Source organism: Fistularia commersonii, chromosome 33 (assembly GCF_037954325.1).
Source record: "Fistularia commersonii isolate RoL2024-O1a breed Wild chromosome 33, RoL_Fcom_v1.0, whole genome shotgun sequence".
Taxonomy (NCBI): domain Eukaryota; kingdom Metazoa; phylum Chordata; class Actinopteri; order Syngnathiformes; family Fistulariidae; genus Fistularia; species Fistularia commersonii.
The window spans coordinates 9,891,881-9,909,086 of record NC_141316.1 but is presented as its reverse complement, the minus strand read 5'-3'; the positions used below and the strand labels follow the sequence as shown (position 1 = coordinate 9,909,086).

The following is a 17,206-nucleotide window of genomic DNA, read 5'->3' as shown; positions in this document are numbered from 1 at the left end:
TTTGTGCTTGTCTTGTCACCTGTCCAGCCAAAGTAGCGCTGGCCGACCTTCAGCGTCCTCAGCTGCAGATGCATTTCCATCTTTACAAGCTTCCTACTTCCGACTTGCGTGCAGCAGCAGCAGCAGCAGCGGCAGCCTCTGCCAAAACCCTTTTCCGTAACAAGGACCGTCCGATGCGAAGCTTCCGCCTCAGACCGACCTTTGAACCCACCAGAACAAACCACAGCTACTAAAGTCATGTTTCCCTTTCTCCCCCATGCACCAGTTTTCTTTCCTCCGCCCTGGTGGACTCGTAAAGCCGCCAGCATGCCAGGACCTCCCGCCGTGTCTTCTTTAATCGTGGCGTTCTCCCCTGTTTAACCCTGTCGCCACAGATGTGTCTGCACGTGCACCCATTCTCTGGTAAATGCAGTGCTGCGCTTGCGTAAGGTGAGAGAATTGGGGTGTTTTTAACTGAATTTCAGCAGCTCTCATTCCAGACATCATTTCCAAACTACCAGCACTCTTCCAGGGGGAGAAGTGATGCATCGGCGCGGGTAGATTTGTGTCGACTGAGCCGAGCGTCTTGAATTCTCCGCGTTAAAATGGTGTTTGGGGAAAACCGACAGACGTGGAGGGAAGTTTGACGACAAACGTCTGCATTTTTACACGTTCTGTGTTTTTATGAAAAGCCCGTAATCCTGACGTTTGCCACTAAATGGAGTCAGGTGACCTTCTGTTTGCTTGTGTTTTCCATTTTAAGGGCGCGAACACGCGGTAGGCTCTGCCGAGCCCTCCGTCGGAGCCCCGCCAACAGTGGTTTTGTATGAATTAGCATTTATAATATATTTCTACGCCTATCAGCGTTGAGTTTGTCCCAAACCCCTGAGCTCTCACAAAGATATCACGCCATCTCTTTGTCCCGTCGATCTTGTCTCCTCGCCATTCTTCCTCCGCCCTCTCCTCCCGTCTGATCTGCCACCTGTCATCCAGTCTCTTATTTCAGCTGTGAGGTCAACGGCAAACCCTTCGCTCATCATCCTGTCTGTCAGACTTCAGCTTACGCGCTCAAAAGCCGCCAATAATCCACAGACAGTCCCCGTCGTCCCGCCGCGCACGTCTGATAGTGAGTCACCTCCTCGTTTCCCCGCCGGAGCCCTTATAAAACGCTCCCGCTGCCCTTTCCGTTTGTTTCTCCCAACAGTTTTTAATCGCCGGTTCACATTACTCCGCTCTCCTGTGCTGGTATGTATGCTGACTTTTCTTCACAGATTGTTATTACGTCTCGTTAATAACATAAGATGGACTTTATCGCTCCCACGCCGGGGAAATTCAGTTGTCCCCGCAGCCTTACAGGGTAGAGAAGTGTACAAATAGTAATAGAATATGCAAATAATCAATACAAAGACTACGTACAGTGTGTACAATAGAATCCAAAACATGAAAAATAAAAGAAATGATTGTTACAGAAATCCCAGGTGAACAGTAGATGTGGCTTGTAAAAATGAAATAAGGTGCTGCAGAATGCATAAATATAAATATGGCATGGGTGAGTGGTGGGCAGAGACGGATTTGATGGGTTAGTGCAAACAAAACACATTTTTGTGATGTTTGCAATGAACGTAGAGAAACTCTGCGCTCGTTTTTTTAAGTGCAGCTTTGAGACCAACTTGGGATGCTTCAGCCGGGCATTAACATTTGGTTTGAGTGACGTGTCGCGCTCGGCGGCTTCGAGAAGCGTGTTTTAAGCTCGGTCTGGTCAAAACTCGAAGCGTCGGCCGCTCAAAAGGCCCTCGGTGTCAGGAGGAGACGTCCGGTTGCCATGGTTTCATGAGACGACGGAGATCTCCAATCTCAATGCTTATTCAAGCCAGTCGGTGGTTATAATGGGCCGAAGAAGTCGCCATAATCCCACAGAGGTTACCGTTGTGATTTTGCGTCACTTTTTAGTGTGGGGGAAATAAGTGATCACAAGCAGAAAGGACGGCAGTGACTAAAAAACACGGGAAGTTACTTTTGCATTTGGCTTTGCGGCCACAAGGAGGGCTGAGTGTCGGCTAAGTCCGAGCGCTTCTCTTCACCTGCCTCTTCGGGATGATCGCCAACCTGATGTTCAGAATACTGTTTATATCCGAATTTAGCAGCAGGGTAAGGTCAAACAAAACAAAAGGATAAATAACTCGGAGACTCGGAAGAGATTGTGCTGCGGTTAGTTAGCGAGAACGGTTAGAGTGTGAGCCGCAGACGGTTTCCCTCTGCTCACTTCGCCCGGAAAACAACCCAACGGGCCGCCGGATTCCTCCCCCGATTCGCCGTTTGTCTGTTTGTCGCTGCGCCCGGGTTTGTTCGGATCCGCATTCTCGCGCTGCGCATAAATAACGGTGAAGGTATGACGAAGCCCCGCAGCTTCATCCATCACGCAGAGGGACTCACAGACGGCCCGTCTGGGAAGGACTCAATTTGCCAGTTTGATTTATCCGTCACTAAGCAGCCCCTTCTGATAGTTTCTTGGCTCCTCGTATAGATACGCCATCCCGTGCCGTCTGACTGAAATAAACAGCTCGGACGTCCGAGCTCCGAACAATTCATCTCAGGTCGCTCGGAAAGCGGAGCAGATCCAACGATAATAGCAAGAGCCGCCCGGTGTTAATAGCAGCCGGCCGAGCAGATTAATCTCCCCCGCTCGGCATTCTCTGCGCTAAATCAAATTAAACAAGAGGGATTGGCCACCTGATACCTCGCCCTTATCCTGGGTGACCCCGCCGCCGTCCCAGTCCCCCCCGGCCTCTTCTATTCCTAGATCCTTTGGCCACAAATGGCCTCTCCCTTAATCTTTTTCTTTGAACGAAAGCGCTGCCCCGCGTTGGAGGGACGCGGCTCGCCCGCTAACGCAGCTCCGCGCTAAGTCGGGGTTCTCGGGCGTTTTCAGGTCCTCCCAGAATAAACGGGCCCGAGGATCGTGACCGCACTTTCCCCCCGGAGGGGATTTGAGCTTGTGAATTTTTGGAATAAATCCACTCCCTCGTGAACACATGCACTCACACACTCACACACTCATGCATACAACCAAATAGGGCTGCCTAAGTATCAAATGGAGCTTCCTCTAGGAATCTTAATCGCTTAATTTTTAGTAACTCTTAGGAGTAATTTATTTTGCCCTCATTATTTTTTATATTGTTGTGCAAATTTTTGGTAATTATTTGCAAATGTATATCATTTCTTGCACATTTTAAATGACTTTTTCCAGATTTTTAGATTTTCTTTTTCTTTGTGTATTTATAAACACATTTCATTTTAATATAACTCGAAAAAAATCATATGAATCTGCCCAGACATCTTTGGATTTTATTCGTATATTGCTTTTAAGATAAGGTGAGGGAAGATATACTTTATTGATCCCCAACGACATCAAGAATGAAAATAGAAGGATTTTATGACCTTTCATAGCATGTATAAACTAAATCATTGTGATATTTTCATCAATAGATAAATCCACTGTCCAAAATATCGCATATTACTCCTTTTTTATATGTTGGGCTTGAGGCCGCAGGACGCCCTTTTTGTTTATGAACAGGTTTCAAACCTTCTGTTTTAACATAAACTCTTCTATTTAAGGCAGAATTGTATCTTCTCAGTTATTAGCATGTAGCTGTTAGCGCTGCTGGTATTAGCAGTACTAGCCCATCGCTGCCTCTCACTTTCCTGTGTTTTCCTGCGTTTTCCTGGTTTTCCTGCGTTTTCCTGCGTTTTCCTGGTTTTCCTGCGCCGCCAAGCGCTCGCTCCTCGGGGTAACGTTGGGTTTCTGTAGATCAGTGGTTCTTTGCCTTGTTGGAGGTGCTGAACTCCACCAGTTTCATATGCGCATTCACCGAACCCTTCTTTAGTGGAAAACTAAAATGATTTTTTTTCAAATTCAAGACATAGGTATGTGTTTTACTGGTGCGCAAAATGAACTGTGCATCAACATCACTGTGTTCAAAGAGCAAAAGCAGCAAAACATGATTTTCACACAAACACAAAAACATGATAATGAATACTTACTGCAAATCAGTGTGACTTCTGCTGTTTCCTTTGAGAAACCAGTGCAGGAATGCGTGGCTTCGCCTTGCCGAGTGCCACTCTCATGTCATTATCGCAAAAAGTCTGTTCCTTTTCTTCGCTTTTTATGTCCAGCATCCTCGAAAAGGATCGCTCAAAAAGATAGAATTGCTCAACGTGGCGTTGCAAATCAAGCAGTTGGGAACGCCGACCCCCCCATCACGTTCCGTTACACATGGGAATCCAAACTGTAGAAATTCGTCCGACCATTTTTGTTTGCAGGACATAATCAGAATGAAGGGATTAAAATATCAAGAAAGAAATCACGCGACGCACCGTCACGACAGTGTTACGAGTTGACGACTGAACGCACCAAAATCCCCGTAGCGCAGAAAAGCCGAGCCATGTGGCGTGATCACCTGCAGCCAGTCATGGCCAATTCTATCATCAATATATCATCAATTCTATGAGACGGTGCGTCTCGACCTCCTCTAAGAACCACCGCTGTAGATCATCTTCAATCTGATCGTCCGTGTTGTCATTCAGAGTGTGAATGAAATCTCACGCAATAAAACAATATATTCCTAACAGCAGCCCCTGTTTTTGGTTTCTCCAGCATCACCATGTCTGACTTGGAGGATCATGGGTGAGTAGGACTTTTACCTCCTGCTGTTTTTGGCTTTGTGGAGCGCAGAGCTCATCTAACGGATTCCCGTGACTTTCTCCCTTCGGCGTAGCGGCCGCCAAGAGGGTAAGAAGCTTCACTTTAAAACATCCTCAGCCGTCGCGTGTCCTCCTGCCTCGATGACGTCCATCACGCCGTCTCTCCTTGTGTCCTCAGAGGAAGACGAGGAGCAGGGAGAAGGAGGTGAGCGTTTGCCTTCTCGCTCATTTCCGTTCCATTGGATTCCAGGTTTAAATGATTGATTGAATTTCTCTTTGCCGTGCCGGCGGTCCGGTATGTGAAGAGCGCCCAAAATACAAGTGAGTGCATATCTGGAATTACGGCGAGATGTATTCATTTTGCGGTTACTCGAACGAGAGACGTATTTTCCCAGGCCGGTGGTCACGCAGCTCGCCGCCCCCAAGATCCCGGAGGGCGAGAGGGTCGACTTCGACGTAGGTGTCCTTCGTTCGGCTGCCGACGGGAAACAATCGGAGCCTCCGCAAAGAAAGGTGCCTGTTGTTTTTGGTCCTTGCCAGGACATCCACAGGAAGAGGATGGAGAAAGACCTCCTGGAGCTGCAAACCCTGATCGACGTCCACTTTGAGCAGAGGAAGAAAGAAGAGGAGGAGCTGATCGGACTGAAAGACAGGATTGTAACGGCGCTTTTGGTGTTTTTTTTCCCCCCAGACTAAAAGGGCCGAGCGAGCGATTCGGTGCCGTAAAAGCTGTTTGTTCCCCCGACCCAGGAGAGCCGTCGAGCGGAGAGGGCCGAGCAGCAGCGCGTCCGAGCCGAGAAGGAGCGCGACAGACAAACCAGGATCGCGGTGATCAATCGATCAATCGATGCGTTGCTGAAGATGCGGTCGGATGTCTGCGCGTGATTGTCAGGTGTAATGTGAACGAAGCCGCGGGTGTGACGTGATAATGACCCCACCAGGAGGAGAGACAGAGGAAAGAGGACGAGGAGGCCAAGAAGAGGGCGGACGACGAGGCCAAGAAGAAGAAGGTGCTCTCCAACATGGGCGCGCACTTCGGAGGGTTCCTGGCGAAGGTGAGGGAGAACGTGGCGGACGGGCGGACGGGCCGCCGGGCGCCGAGTCCTTCTGACGCCGAGCGTTCTGCAGGTGGAGCAGAGACGAGGCAAAAAACAAACGGCCCGAGAGATAAAGAAGAAGACCCTGGCGGAGAGACGGAAGCCCCTCGCCATCGAGAACCTGAGGGAGGATGACCTGAGGTCGGCGTCTCCGCTCGGCCCTTCGTCCAGAAGACGGAAACCCTCTGGGTTCCGTCGTCTCAAAGCTCAGATGCTCCTCTGTTTCAGAAAGAGGGCCGAGGAGATGTGGAGATGGATTTACCAGCTGGAGTCGGAGAAGTTTGACCTGACGGAGAAGATGAAGAGGCAGAAGTACGAGGTGAGGCCGCGGAACACGCCGCCGCCGCCGCCGCCGCTCTGGAACGAGCTGGTCTGCCGCGGGAAATATCCTCAATCGTTTCCGTCGTCTTCCAGATCAACGTCCTCCTGAACAGAATCCAACACGCCCAGAAATTGTGAGTGGATTCTCCGACGCTTCTTGTCGCCGAGACTTTTCTCCGACGTTCTCCAACGTGCTCTCTGTCGTCGGCGCAGCAAGAAGGGCCACGGTAAGGGGAAGGTCGGAGGACGCTGGAAGTGACTCGACGCTCTCCGGGACGACGGACGACCGTTCGCCGGATTCCCGACGGAGATGCGGCAGATTTGCAGTGCTCGGCGAACGGCGCTAAACTCAACGATTGAAAAAAAAAAAAACGGCGAACAAATTAGCTACTCAAACGCCAGCATTCGTGTCCAACACGGGAGAGAAGGTGAGATCTTTCCGGATCATCATCCTCTTAAGAGCGATGGATATTTGGAGATTTGTTTGAGCAGCAGCTTCCTGGAGCTCCTGTGAATCCAGGACGCTGCTGGACTCTCCTTCAAGCTCAGCAACCTTGGACTTCACCGCACAAACATTGTGGACGCATTCATATTTCCCCGGATTCGGTTAAAACAGCAAATCTATTGTTGCTATTAAATGTCCTGAGGTCGACCTCGCGGGTCCTACCAAAGCATGACCTGCTGAGATAAACAAAAAAAAAAACAAATTATAACGCGCCAAAATCAAATAGAAAGAACAACACAGGACAAGTAATCGTCACATCTGTATTAGTTTTCTATGAATTCATACATTTTCTGCTCACACACACTCTCCCCGGCTGTAACACACCCCTGCTTTGCATTTCTGCAGATGCTACTAGCTTCTTGTTGTGTCACTGAATGAAATATATCCAGTTTGCAGATGCACTTAAAACAAATATCCAGCTGTCACAAATCGACGTTCGTCATTAAAAAAAAAGGACGCAAACATCTTGTACGTTTTCTTCCGAAAGGACGGCGACGGGAGTATCTCACTTCCTCGTCGGTACAAAAACGGCATGAACGTCATCGCTCTTGGTCTCCTGGCACGGCTCGAATCCGGCCTCCCGGGAGACGCTCGCCACTTTCTCCGCAAAGCCTGCCTCCTGCTCTTTGTTCAAGTCCAGGAAATATCTAACCGAAAACCAAAAATAAAAAAAAAGCATGCCATTAAAAGAGTATATATATATATATATATGAGATATGTTGTGATGTTGTGAGACAAAACAAAAAAATAATGAGATAACAGTGAATTCTCCGTTTTAGTCACTGTAGTCTTGGCAACTGCACTGTCGCCATGGTAACAGGCCCTGTTACTATAAAAAAAAAAAAAAAGAAAAAAAGAGCCATACTTGGCCAACTCGACGACAAGCACGGCGTCTGGTGCCGCAATCTGTCTCAGCGCCGGGCCGAGGCTCTGCGTGGAGCTTCGGGGAAGGAAAAGGGGGGGTAAAGACAAGGCCTCGTCATCCATCGGTCTGCGGTCGCAAAATGTAGGATTTTTGATAAACACAAAGCGCTCGTACCTGGCGGAGAAGTAGATGGTGTCAAAGAGGTGGGAGAATTTCTGTTTCTCCGGCAGTTTTCGCAGCGAGTCCAAAGGCAGGAAATTGATAGAGATTCGATCCAGGTGCATTAAATCTGGTAAAAAAAAAAAAAGGGGGTTTCGTTCATCCAAATGCACCGCAGTGATGCTCACAAAGAGATTTTCTGGTTCAAAACAGAAAGGATTCCCAGATTGTGGCGTGCGGCGTTTACCGGCGACGGCCAGGGGTTTTGCGTCGGCGCATTTCTCGGCCGTGTCGTCGTCGGCCCGAGCGTCCGGTCCGCCCGAGCCGACGCGCCTGCTGGACAGCAGCTGGAATAACCTCTGCACGTTCGCAAAGGAGATGTCCTGGGCCGTCTGCCAGAAGAAACAGCAGACGTCGGGTTCACGCGCTCCTCTGGAGATCCCGACCAGTCCAGACCGACGGGACACAAACCTGGACGTGTCTCCCGTTCTGTTTCTTCAGAAGACTCTCGTCATCTGTTTCAATGCCGAAGGCGAGGTAGGGACTGGACACGATGTCGCCCCAGTAGCCCCGCACACCAACCGTGTCCCCTCTCTGCACACACACACACACACACACACACACACACACACACATTCTTACTTCGACCTTCTCCCAAAACATTCACTTGCCCTCCTGAGCACATGACCCAACAAATCCATCATGCACATCACATGTAACTATCCATAGTATCTTCTTCTCTGCCTCCTCCTGCTCTGCTTCCTGTTTCTCTTGAATGCTACTGTCTCCAAGCCATACAACATCGCCGGTCTCCTCCACCTTTCCTTTCATTCTGGCTGGTAGTCTTCTATCTCTTCGTACCCCTGACACTCCGCCTCTTTTCCGCACTGTCCTACTTTCCGGACTTTTGACCCTAAGTACTTGAAATCGTCCAACTTCTTTATCTCCGCTCCCTGTAGCCTCACCGTTCCAGCCGGGTTCCTCTCATTCACACACATATATTCTGCCTTTGCTGTGATTAACCTTCATTCCTCTCCTTTCCAGAGCATACCTCCACTCCTCTACATCTTCCTCCACCTGTTCCCTGCTCTCACTACAGATCACAATGTCATCTGCAAACATCACGGTCCCTGGAGATTCCTGTCTCACCTCATCTGTCAGCCTGTCCATCACCACTGCCAACAAGAAGGGGCTCAGAGCTGATCCCTGATGGAGTCCCACCTCCACCTTGAACTTCTGTGTCGCACTTACAGCACACCTCACCACTGTCTCACAGCGTGCATACATGTCTTGCACCAGTCTAACATTCTTCTATGCCATTCCAGTTTTCCTCATACAATACCAGAGTTCCTCGCTCTGCACCCTGCGGTATGCTTCCTCCAGGTCTACAAAAGCGCAATGCAGCTCTTTCTGACCTACTCTGTACTTCTTTACCTAGTCATACATAATTAAGTACCATTATTAAGTACCTGACGGAAAACCTTCAGGGAAAGCAGGCTCGGGTTGGTGGTTTGGTAGACGCCCTCCCTCATCTCGAAGGCCAGCCCCCGCTCCCTCCACCGCACATACTGATGCTTGTCAATCACACCGCCCTGCAGGGACAGAACCAGGGTCTCTGAGGCAGGGAAACCTCAAGCCACCTTACCATCCCGTCGAGATTCAAACTCTGAAAATGGCAGAACGAGGTCACGTCCACGTACCCCTTTCTCGTGCAGCTTCATGGTGAGGTCCCAGTCGAAGCAGCCCCTCCTGGAGTCATAGCGAGTCCCCAGGTGCTGCCTGACCCGGTAGTCCCAGGCTTTGGACATCACAAGAGAAGGGCCGCACTCCGCCTGGCGCCATGACTGGAATATCCTGGTCAGCTCGTCTCGCTCCTTGAACTGAGGGAGTGATCGATAACAAGAAATCTCATCACTTTTCATGGGATCTTGGCACCGGCAGACATAATTAATAGAAAAAAATACCAGAATGCAGGGCAAAAAATGACTGATATTAGGGAAAATACAGAGAAAGTGGAAAATTGAAAAGTGAAAAAAAGGAAGATGATTTGAAAAAAAACTAGGATTCACCTTTTTATTATTTCAATGATAGTTACAACAGGTACAGAAGAGGGAAAAAGAAAAAAAACAATAGACAAATTAAAGGTAAATTAAGTAAAAAAAGACGAGAATTCAAAAAAATAACTAGAATTCACCTTGATTTAATTATTTCAATGATATTTACAACAGGCATGGAAGAGGAAAAAAGTTGGAAAAAAAATGGACACAGTAAAAGGAAATTCAGTTAAAAAAAGAAGATAAGTTGGAAAAAAAGCAACTCGGATCTACTTTGATTTGATTATTTCAATAACAATTACAACAGGCATGGAAAAGGGGAAAAAGTTAAAAAAAATAAGACACGTTAAAAGGAAATTCAGTTAAAAAAAAAGAAGATAATTAAAAAAAAAAACAAACACCCAAACTAGGATTCACCTTCATTTAATTATTTCAAGCACAGAAGAGGGAAAAATAAAAATAATATAAGACATATAAGTGTACGTACACATATATTTCCGCTGATGATTTGATGTGAATCTATAATAACAAAAGTTCAAGCTGCACCTCCAGGAGCAAAGCTGCAGAGGTCAAGAGGTTACCACCACCACCAACGTGGTCACACACACACACACACACACACCGGTCCGTACCTTGAGGAGAGACGTGTTGAGGCAGGGGTGTGTGTTGTGTCCCTCCGGTGCGTCGGTAACACTCCTCAAAAGCTGCTCCGCTGCACGTTTCAGTGTCTCGTTCGTCTGACTGCGGATCTCGGCGTTCCCGAACACCTCCAAGAAAACCTCCGTCTTCTCTGGGAAGACGCGGCGCATCATTTCACTCCCCGCTTTCGTTCGAAGAAACGTCCCGTTCTGAGGTTCACCCACCGTTCGGCCCCATGTGTTCCTGAGGAACCAGCGCCAGGTAGAGGAGCAGCATCTGCCTCGCCATCACCTCCACGCCGCTTTCCATCAGCCACACCTGCAGGGGCGGCACACAGGAGGCGTCTGCAGCCGGAGCACGACCCGGCCGGCGCATTTTGAAGGTAAGACGCTCACGTGAAGGCCGTCTTCGTCCCGCAATCCGCCGACGGTCTTCAGCACATGGCGCGGATCTCCGCTGCCGACCAGGAGAAGGTTGAGCTCCCGTTTCTGTCGGACCGGGCCTGCGGACAGAAAGGCCGGGTCGGAGACGACCTGGGGTTTGAACTCTCACCCGAACTTTGTAAGAGCTAAAATATCGTGCAAACGCATGACCATCTTTGTCTCTGAGCGACAGGAACAGAAAGATCCGTTATTTTGGAGTCTTTTTTCCTCTGAGCCACTGAGAGAAGCCGACTGGATAAATCTAACTCTCCAGGCTGCCTTTTGGCTATGCATCGTACGGGACTGTGTCCGAAAATTGGAATATTGTGATAAAGTTCTTTATCTTCTGTAATGCAATTACAAAAAACAAAAAATGTCATACATTCTGGATTTATTACAAATCAGCTGAAATATTGCAAGGCTTTTATTATTTTAATATTGCTGATGATGACTTACATCTTAAGAAAACTCAAAAATCCTATCTCAAAATATTAGAGTATCATGAAAAAGTCATTTTTTGTTTTTTTAACTGCATTACAGAAGATAAAGAACTTTATCACAATATTCTAATTTTCTGAGACTGAGCTGCTGTATTCATCTGAGGTTGCATTTTAGGCTTCATTCTCTTCATCTGTTATGTCACTCTACATTCAGTACCTTGATTTGTGTATTTTTATCTGGCTCTTATTTAATATTAGGCTATTTGTATTATTATTATTATTATCATCCTCCTTTCTGCAAGGTGTATTAGACAGAGGTGAGAGCAGCGATGCTGGATGGTTTAGAAGAAAAGACAGGAGGCAGAGATGAAGATGTGGAGGTTCTCTTTGGGAGCGACCAGGATGGATGGGATCAGGAAGGAGTCCATCTGTTAGATGTTTTTGGAGAGAAGGTCAGACCGAGAGTGTCGGGTCACGGAGGAGGGAGAGTGAAGATATTGCTAGACAGATGCCGGAAGAAGAAGACCAAAGAGAAGCTTTATGGACGTCGTGAGAGAGGAGGAGCCGGTGAGATGGAGAAGGTGGTTTCCCTGAAGGAAGAAGCCCAAAGGAGGAGAAGAAGAAGAAGATTATTGACTGTAAAATGTTATGTTATCATAACAGGGGAGTGCAGCCTCAGGCTAACTGTTAGCGCTGAGAGACGCTGGGTTCCAACTATTTGTTTTCCGTAAAATTAAAACAATCTTCTAAAGAGCTCCGGATGTTGCTTTGCTAAACTGAATGCCACTGGAGGTCTTTCCTACCTGAAGCTATCGGAGTTTTTAATTCCTCTCCCTTCAGCCGCAGGGAATCTAAAAATCTTTGTACTGAAGACCTTAAGACACTTTATAGCCTTGACTTGTTACTTTGACACTTTATAGTTTTATTTGTATTCCTTATTCTCCCCCTTTTTTTATACTGTTTATACAGTTTCCTACTATTATTTATTATTTTTATGTTTTACTTGAAACTCTGGCACAACAATTTCCTTCGGGATAAATAAAGTTGTCCTTATTCTTATTCTTAAACTCCAGCTTGCCACAATATTTAATTGTTCTTCATTCTTGACGTTCCTATATCAAATAAACTTGCTAAGACTTGCTTTCTAAATATACTTTTATATCACACTATTGCCTGATGATATTGTTTTTAATTTAATGTCATTTTACTTGGAAAAAAAAGGCAGATACATTTTTATAGTATCCCAGCAAAAGTGGAGTACTCTAAATTCCCACCTCCTGCGCGGTGTCATGAACGCACCTCAAAGCCCCGCCCCCTGTGTGTGTGTGTGTGTGTGTGTGTGTGTGTGTGTGTGTGTGTGTGTGTGTGTGTGTGTGTGCGTCCATGATGGACGAACACAACCGTCACCTGCGGCCAGGAGGTTTGCCGCGGGGCTGCAGCCCCACCAGGAGACGCATCCCGCGCCTTCCGCCGGCCGACCGGCGCTCATCGGCTCCGGCTTGGATTCCGAAGAGGACCGGGAGGAGCTGCTTCTACCGGGAGAGGTTGTCGGTTCGCACGGAAAACAGCTGGTTGCTTCTTTAACGCACCCTCGTTGAAAACCAAGGCGAATGATGAGAAAACACACTTTTCCTCTTCTTTTGCAGCCTCCTCTTTCCCCTGCAACCTTCTTTCTCTTCGTCTCCCTTCAGGGTCCGAATAGTTTGGGTTCCGTTGCTAGGCAACCGTTTCAAACGGGAAGGACAGGCGCCCTCTAGTGGCGGATTGGTGCATTGCATCCTTGGTGTCACTGTGGATTAACATAGTAATCCTTTTACTTTAGACACATCTGATCAGCAAACACACCCTGTGTGTGAGTGTGTGTGTGTGTGTGTGTGTGTGTGTGAGAGAGATGCTATTCAGTTTCAGAGTCACCGGAGAGAGAAGTGCAGGAAAACCGTCCACCGCTGGGTTTATTTATCGTTTCATTTTATCCATTACATTAAATTACATTACATTACATTACAGTCAATTGGCAGACGATTTTATCCAAAGCGACTTACAAAAGTACTGATGGGGATCCGTGCATCACAAAACACGTGGAAATACTCGGTGTGGATGGCTAGAACAAGGTAAAAGCAAAAGAAAAATCTCCTATTCATGTGCATTGTTAGAAGATGCACGTTTACATCGTGGTGCTTTTTGATAGAACAAATTAGGGGGATGAGAGGTAAAAGGTAGTATAGAAAAACATCACACGCTCACACACACACACACACACAAACACACACACACGTGTCAGCGTATCTCCGAGGAAACCAACGACAGCAAAAGGAGGACAAAGGGGCCGACATCACATCACGACGCTCGCAGAGCGGCGGCGCTCTAGCGTGGCTTCGCTTTGAGCGCCGCGTCGACCTCCTCCTCCGGCATGAGCGTGTGCCACTGGGCCACCGGACGCCTGGGGTTGGCTAGCATGTCCGACCAGTGACGCAGGCCGACGCCCGTGGCCCCGTACCCCATGAAGGTCTTCCCGATGGGGTCGTTGCTGCCGAGTTTATCGTAGTCGTACACGGTGATGACCACCTGCACTTTCTGGAGGAAAAAAAAAAAGAAGATGTCCGGTTTGCTCAGAGCGGACGCGGCGAGGCGGTAACGCGGCGAGGCGCTAACGCGGCGGAACCCACCTGGATCTGCTCGAAGGGGACTTCGAAGCTGAAACTTTCGTTGAAGTACGGGTTGAGCGTGTTTTTCTTGACCGTCGTCTTCTTCTTCTTGATGCGTTTGCCGTTCTGCTGCAGAACGATCTTCACGTACGGATCTGCCGGATGAAGAAGATTTTTCCCTTTAGTGCGACGAGTCGCCGGGAAACGAAAAGAAAGCGAAAGGCGAGATCACCTGATAAACCGCCGACGTCCATTTTCTTCAGATTCTTCGCCTCCATGATGTTCACCGTGAGTTTCCCGGCCGTGGGGACGTATCTCAAAGAAATGCAGACGTCCCCGAGTTTTTCCTGCTCACAGAAACACAAGCGACGTATTTTACGCGACCGTATTTGAATAAAATCAACGGTGTTTTTTTTTTGCGACACGTCAGATGACCCGGTACCTCCTCCTTCTCGCCGCTCTCCAGGTCCTTCCATTGCTGCATGGGCTGACCCAGGTCGACGCTGTTCATGGGGATCTTGATCTCGCCGATCATGTCGTGCTTCGAGAAGCGGTCGAAGTCGTACACCTGCAGCACCAGAGTCTTTCCGCCCAGCTCTGCGTACGGGATCTGGGAGACAACATGTGAGGGACGCCTTCATGCCACCTTTGAAGCCACGGGGGTTTAGAACCGCTGGAAGCAGAGATGTTGGTCGAAAACTCGTACCTTAAAAATGAAGGTCTCATTGAAGACCGGACACAGGTTCTTGCGTTGGACCTTGGTTTCGTACTTCTTCTTCTTATCCGGCAGCAAGAAGACCTTGACGTAAGGATCCGAGGTGCCTCCCATGTCCATGGCGGCGAGATCCTGAGCCTGGAGGATTCCCACGATGAGCTGAGAGGGAAAAACATAGCGGGTTTTCAACCGAATGTTTCCTCCTCCGAATATCAGTATCGGCTTGTTAAAAAGGACCCACCTGAGAATCGGTGAAGTTGTAGTCCAAGGAGAACTCCAGCTTCCCCAGCTTCTCCTGCTCTTTCTCCTCCTCCTCCCCTTCCTTCTTCACCTCTCCCTCCTACGACGCGAATTCATCCACGTTAAATCTCGGCACGTTCCTCGTCTCGTCTCGTCTCGTCTCGTCGGGTCATACCTTCTCCCCGGCTTCTCCCTCGCCCTCCGTGGCCTTCCTGCGGCGGCCCGCCTTCCGCTCCCTGGCTTTCTTCGGCTTCTTCTTCTTGCCGAAGCATTTCTTGAAAACGCAGAAGACGAAGCAGGCCACCAGGGCCAGGACCAGCACCACGATGGCTCCCACCGCCCACATGGGGACTGGAGGAAGCCATCGGACACGGGAGTTAAAGACGTATCCGCTCAGATTTGTTTACATACAAATATCAAACCGTTCCCGAGGATTTAAAAGCAGTCACATCTTGAGATTACATACAAAAAAAAAAAAAAATCCACTTTGATAAGTCAGTTCAGCCCTTTAATCTGACCGGCCTGTGTGTGTGTGTGTGTGTGTGTGTGTGTGAGCGCACAACTGCTGGGTTTATAAGCTGAAAACATTTATTCCGGCAGTTTGTGGGGCTGTTTGTGCGTTTGCATCCGTTTCCATCCGACGTGGCTCGTTTTATCGTTTGCTGAGCGGGACGGTGTTTTCGGCGACACCCCGACGCCGCCATCAGATAACGGCGTGCACGTTGCAGGGAGTGGCGCCGTGCAACTCCTAATCAGCCGCCACAGTGATCGCTGCGAACAGCTTCCTGCAGAGGGGGGGGGATCCTCAAAAAACACTTGTTCTTACATCGCAAGCGTTTTTTTTTAAGTCGGACGTCTGAAGCTGGAATGAATCATCAGGAGTGTGTGTTACTGAAATTCCCCAGCGGGTTTTCCTTACTTGGCAATCGCTCGATTTCGTTCATGAACTTGTCCTTCATGTGGTTGTAGTCGTGGCCGGGGTGGTGTTCGGCGTGGGGATGCTCGTGGTGTTCGGCGTGGCGGTGCTCGTGGTGCACCGGCTCGGTGGCTTCCTCCGCCTCCGCTTCCGAGGGCTCGGCGGCCCGGCGGGCCCGAACCCCGGGGCCGACCAGCCACATGTCAGCTGCACGGGGGGAAGCGGTCAGTCGGCGCGTCGGGTCACGTCGACGGGCGTAACTTTGTAAGCGCGCTTTGTAATCCCCGTGTCTCTGTTGCAGTCCGGCGCAAGAGCGGAGGACATCTCTAAGCCAGAAGCTCAACATGGCTGACCCTAATCCCTCTGTTACTCTGGTTCTGCGGTCTCCCCCGCCCCAGGACCCACCGCTCCCGCCGCCCCGGACCCGTTATTCTCCCCGCTTTCCCTCCCGTCATTGTCTCTGTATGGATTTAACCGCCGCGGTTTTAATCCAAAACCCCAGATCCCTGGAAGCTTAGAGAAACAGGAGTTGGTTGAATTTGCTCATGTGTGGCCTCTCTGGTAGTCAGAGATGCGCAGATTAGATGTTGACGTTTCAATTTGGGATCCATTTATAAGCAGAAACCATAGTTTCGTGCTGAAATGGCTGCGAGAAGGTGAATGAAACACACAAATACAATTTAGAAGGCTGGTTTTTCGCTTTCCAGCATCGGTGCACGCAAAGGTCAATGCATCTGTTGGATAGTTGGATTACAAAACCAACCGGGATTCTATTTCTTGACACTTAAGGACAAATTAAGTCAGAAAGTAAAGCATCTGCCGGTTCCACGTCTAAAAACTCGCGTGAAATGCTCTCACCTGCCGATGCTCTTCGAGTTTCCTCTGCGCCGACGGGCTTTTGCGGAGAAACCTTCGCCTCTGAGTGTATTAGAAGTCGCCCCGAGTCACACTGCCATCGTCCCCTCGGCGGTCCGCCGGCCGACTGGAAGGGCTCCCTGCGACCGTGTCCATCAAAGCTAAAGCACTGGCAAATCACTCGAGCGGTGTTGTGAGTTAATCCCCCCCCCGCCCCTCCTGCCAATATTAGAATGCTGACAACACATCTGTTGCTTCGGGTGGGATTGAATCTGAAAGAGAAGGATTCATTTTCTGAGGCGGCGTGGGGAACGTCACGGGCGTGCGGCTCGGGTTTCTTTCCTCGATGAGCCGCGGGGGAGATCGATATATTAGATTTCGGAGATGCGGCCGCCCCGCTCGTATTTATCCATTAGATATCAGAAAAGCTAGCGGCGCTAATCCCCTCGGCGTAGCTCCCCTCGCAGCGACTCGCCCGTCCAGCCGCAACTTTCGCCGAGGGGGGCGGGGGGTGATAGTCCCTTCTCTTGGACCATTTTACTGGAGCGAACACGTCGGCGTATTAAGAGCGGTGTGGACAGTAATCCCCGGGCGTGCTGCCACGTGTTTGCACCGCTGCATCTGGAGATCTCAGGGGATCCAGGCCAACATGC

At 49.3% G+C, this 17,206-nt stretch overlaps 3 protein-coding genes across 6 annotated transcripts; 1 reads left to right on the top strand and 2 right to left on the bottom strand.

The window, feature by feature from the left end:
* Window positions 1–55: 55 nt before the first annotated feature.
* LOC147214997 (troponin T, slow skeletal muscle-like) lies at window positions 56–7,536 on the top strand. Of its 2 annotated transcripts, none has more exons than XM_086140388.1 (14): window positions 56–402; window positions 468–1,105; window positions 1,184–1,224; window positions 4,634–4,663; window positions 4,755–4,768; window positions 4,859–4,885; window positions 4,986–5,001; window positions 5,076–5,337; window positions 5,431–5,508; window positions 5,622–5,735; window positions 5,809–5,918; window positions 6,006–6,096; window positions 6,192–6,232; window positions 6,312–7,536. In XM_086140388.1, exons 4-14 carry the CDS (start codon window positions 4,641–4,643, stop codon window positions 6,355–6,357), a joined length of 822 nt encoding a protein of 273 aa, XP_085996514.1. In that variant the 5' UTR covers window positions 56–402; window positions 468–1,105; window positions 1,184–1,224; window positions 4,634–4,640; the 3' UTR covers window positions 6,358–7,536. The 2 variants fall into 2 exon arrangements, with proteins under 2 accessions (XP_085996514.1, XP_085996515.1); XM_086140389.1 differs by having other exon boundaries at window positions 468–1,224; window positions 5,076–5,136; window positions 5,221–5,337.
* dnaaf3l (dynein axonemal assembly factor 3 like) lies at window positions 7,082–12,727 on the bottom strand. 3 transcript variants are annotated; one of them, XM_086140387.1, is made up of 11 exons: window positions 12,590–12,727; window positions 10,716–10,822; window positions 10,545–10,638; window positions 10,314–10,471; window positions 9,328–9,507; window positions 9,097–9,219; window positions 8,099–8,221; window positions 7,875–8,019; window positions 7,643–7,757; window positions 7,469–7,543; window positions 7,082–7,250 (listed from the first exon to the last, which is right to left on the bottom strand). In XM_086140387.1, the coding sequence occupies exons 1-11, from the start codon at window positions 12,669–12,671 to the stop codon at window positions 7,109–7,111; spliced, it is 1,344 nt and encodes a 447-aa protein (XP_085996513.1). In that variant the 5' UTR covers window positions 12,672–12,727; the 3' UTR covers window positions 7,082–7,108. The 3 variants fall into 3 exon arrangements, with proteins under 3 accessions (XP_085996513.1, XP_085996512.1, XP_085996511.1); XM_086140386.1 differs by lacking the exon at window positions 9,097–9,219; XM_086140385.1 differs by lacking the exon at window positions 9,097–9,219 and having other exon boundaries at window positions 7,643–8,019.
* A 388-nt stretch (window positions 12,728–13,115) lies between these two features.
* syt5b (synaptotagmin Vb) lies at window positions 13,116–16,887 on the bottom strand. The gene is made up of 9 exons (XM_086140587.1): window positions 16,557–16,887; window positions 15,702–15,905; window positions 14,958–15,133; window positions 14,784–14,882; window positions 14,534–14,701; window positions 14,270–14,437; window positions 14,060–14,174; window positions 13,849–13,982; window positions 13,116–13,756 (listed from the first exon to the last, which is right to left on the bottom strand). The coding sequence occupies exons 2-9, from the start codon at window positions 15,898–15,900 to the stop codon at window positions 13,547–13,549; spliced, it is 1,269 nt and encodes a 422-aa protein (XP_085996713.1). The 5' UTR covers window positions 15,901–15,905; window positions 16,557–16,887; the 3' UTR covers window positions 13,116–13,546.
* Window positions 16,888–17,206: the final 319 nt, after the last annotated feature.

What these genes read in the sequence shown, in the direction of transcription:
- LOC147214997 (XM_086140388.1), top strand. Translation starts at nt 4,641, where the DNA reads ATGTCTGACTTGGAGGATCATGG. An exon ending in CTGAGGGAGGATGACCTGAG is followed by an intron (nt 5,919 to 6,005) that starts GTCGGCGTCTCC and finishes CCTCTGTTTCAG; the next exon opens with AAAGAGGGCCGAGGAGATGT. An exon ending in TGAAGAGGCAGAAGTACGAG is followed by an intron (nt 6,097 to 6,191) that starts GTGAGGCCGCGG and finishes GTCGTCTTCCAG; the next exon opens with ATCAACGTCCTCCTGAACAG.
- dnaaf3l (XM_086140387.1), bottom strand. Translation starts at nt 12,671, where the DNA reads ATGAGCGCCGGTCGGCCGGCGGAAGGCGCGGGATGCGTCTCCTGGTGG. An exon ending in TCAACACGTCTCTCCTCAAG is followed by an intron (nt 9,508 to 10,313) that starts GTACGGACCGGT and finishes TCACTCCCTCAG; the next exon opens with TTCAAGGAGCGAGACGAGCT. An exon ending in CTTGTCGTCGAGTTGGCCAA is followed by an intron (nt 7,251 to 7,468) that starts GTATGGCTCTTT and finishes GTTTTCGGTTAG; the next exon opens with ATATTTCCTGGACTTGAACA.
- syt5b (XM_086140587.1), bottom strand. Translation starts at nt 15,900, where the DNA reads ATGTGGCTGGTCGGCCCCGGGGTTCGGGCCCGCCGGGCCGCCGAGCCC. An exon ending in CGAAATCGAGCGATTGCCAA is followed by an intron (nt 15,134 to 15,701) that starts GTAAGGAAAACC and finishes GGCTTCCTCCAG; the next exon opens with TCCCCATGTGGGCGGTGGGA. An exon ending in AGGGAGAAGCCGGGGAGAAG is followed by an intron (nt 14,883 to 14,957) that starts GTATGACCCGAC and finishes TTCGCGTCGTAG; the next exon opens with GAGGGAGAGGTGAAGAAGGA.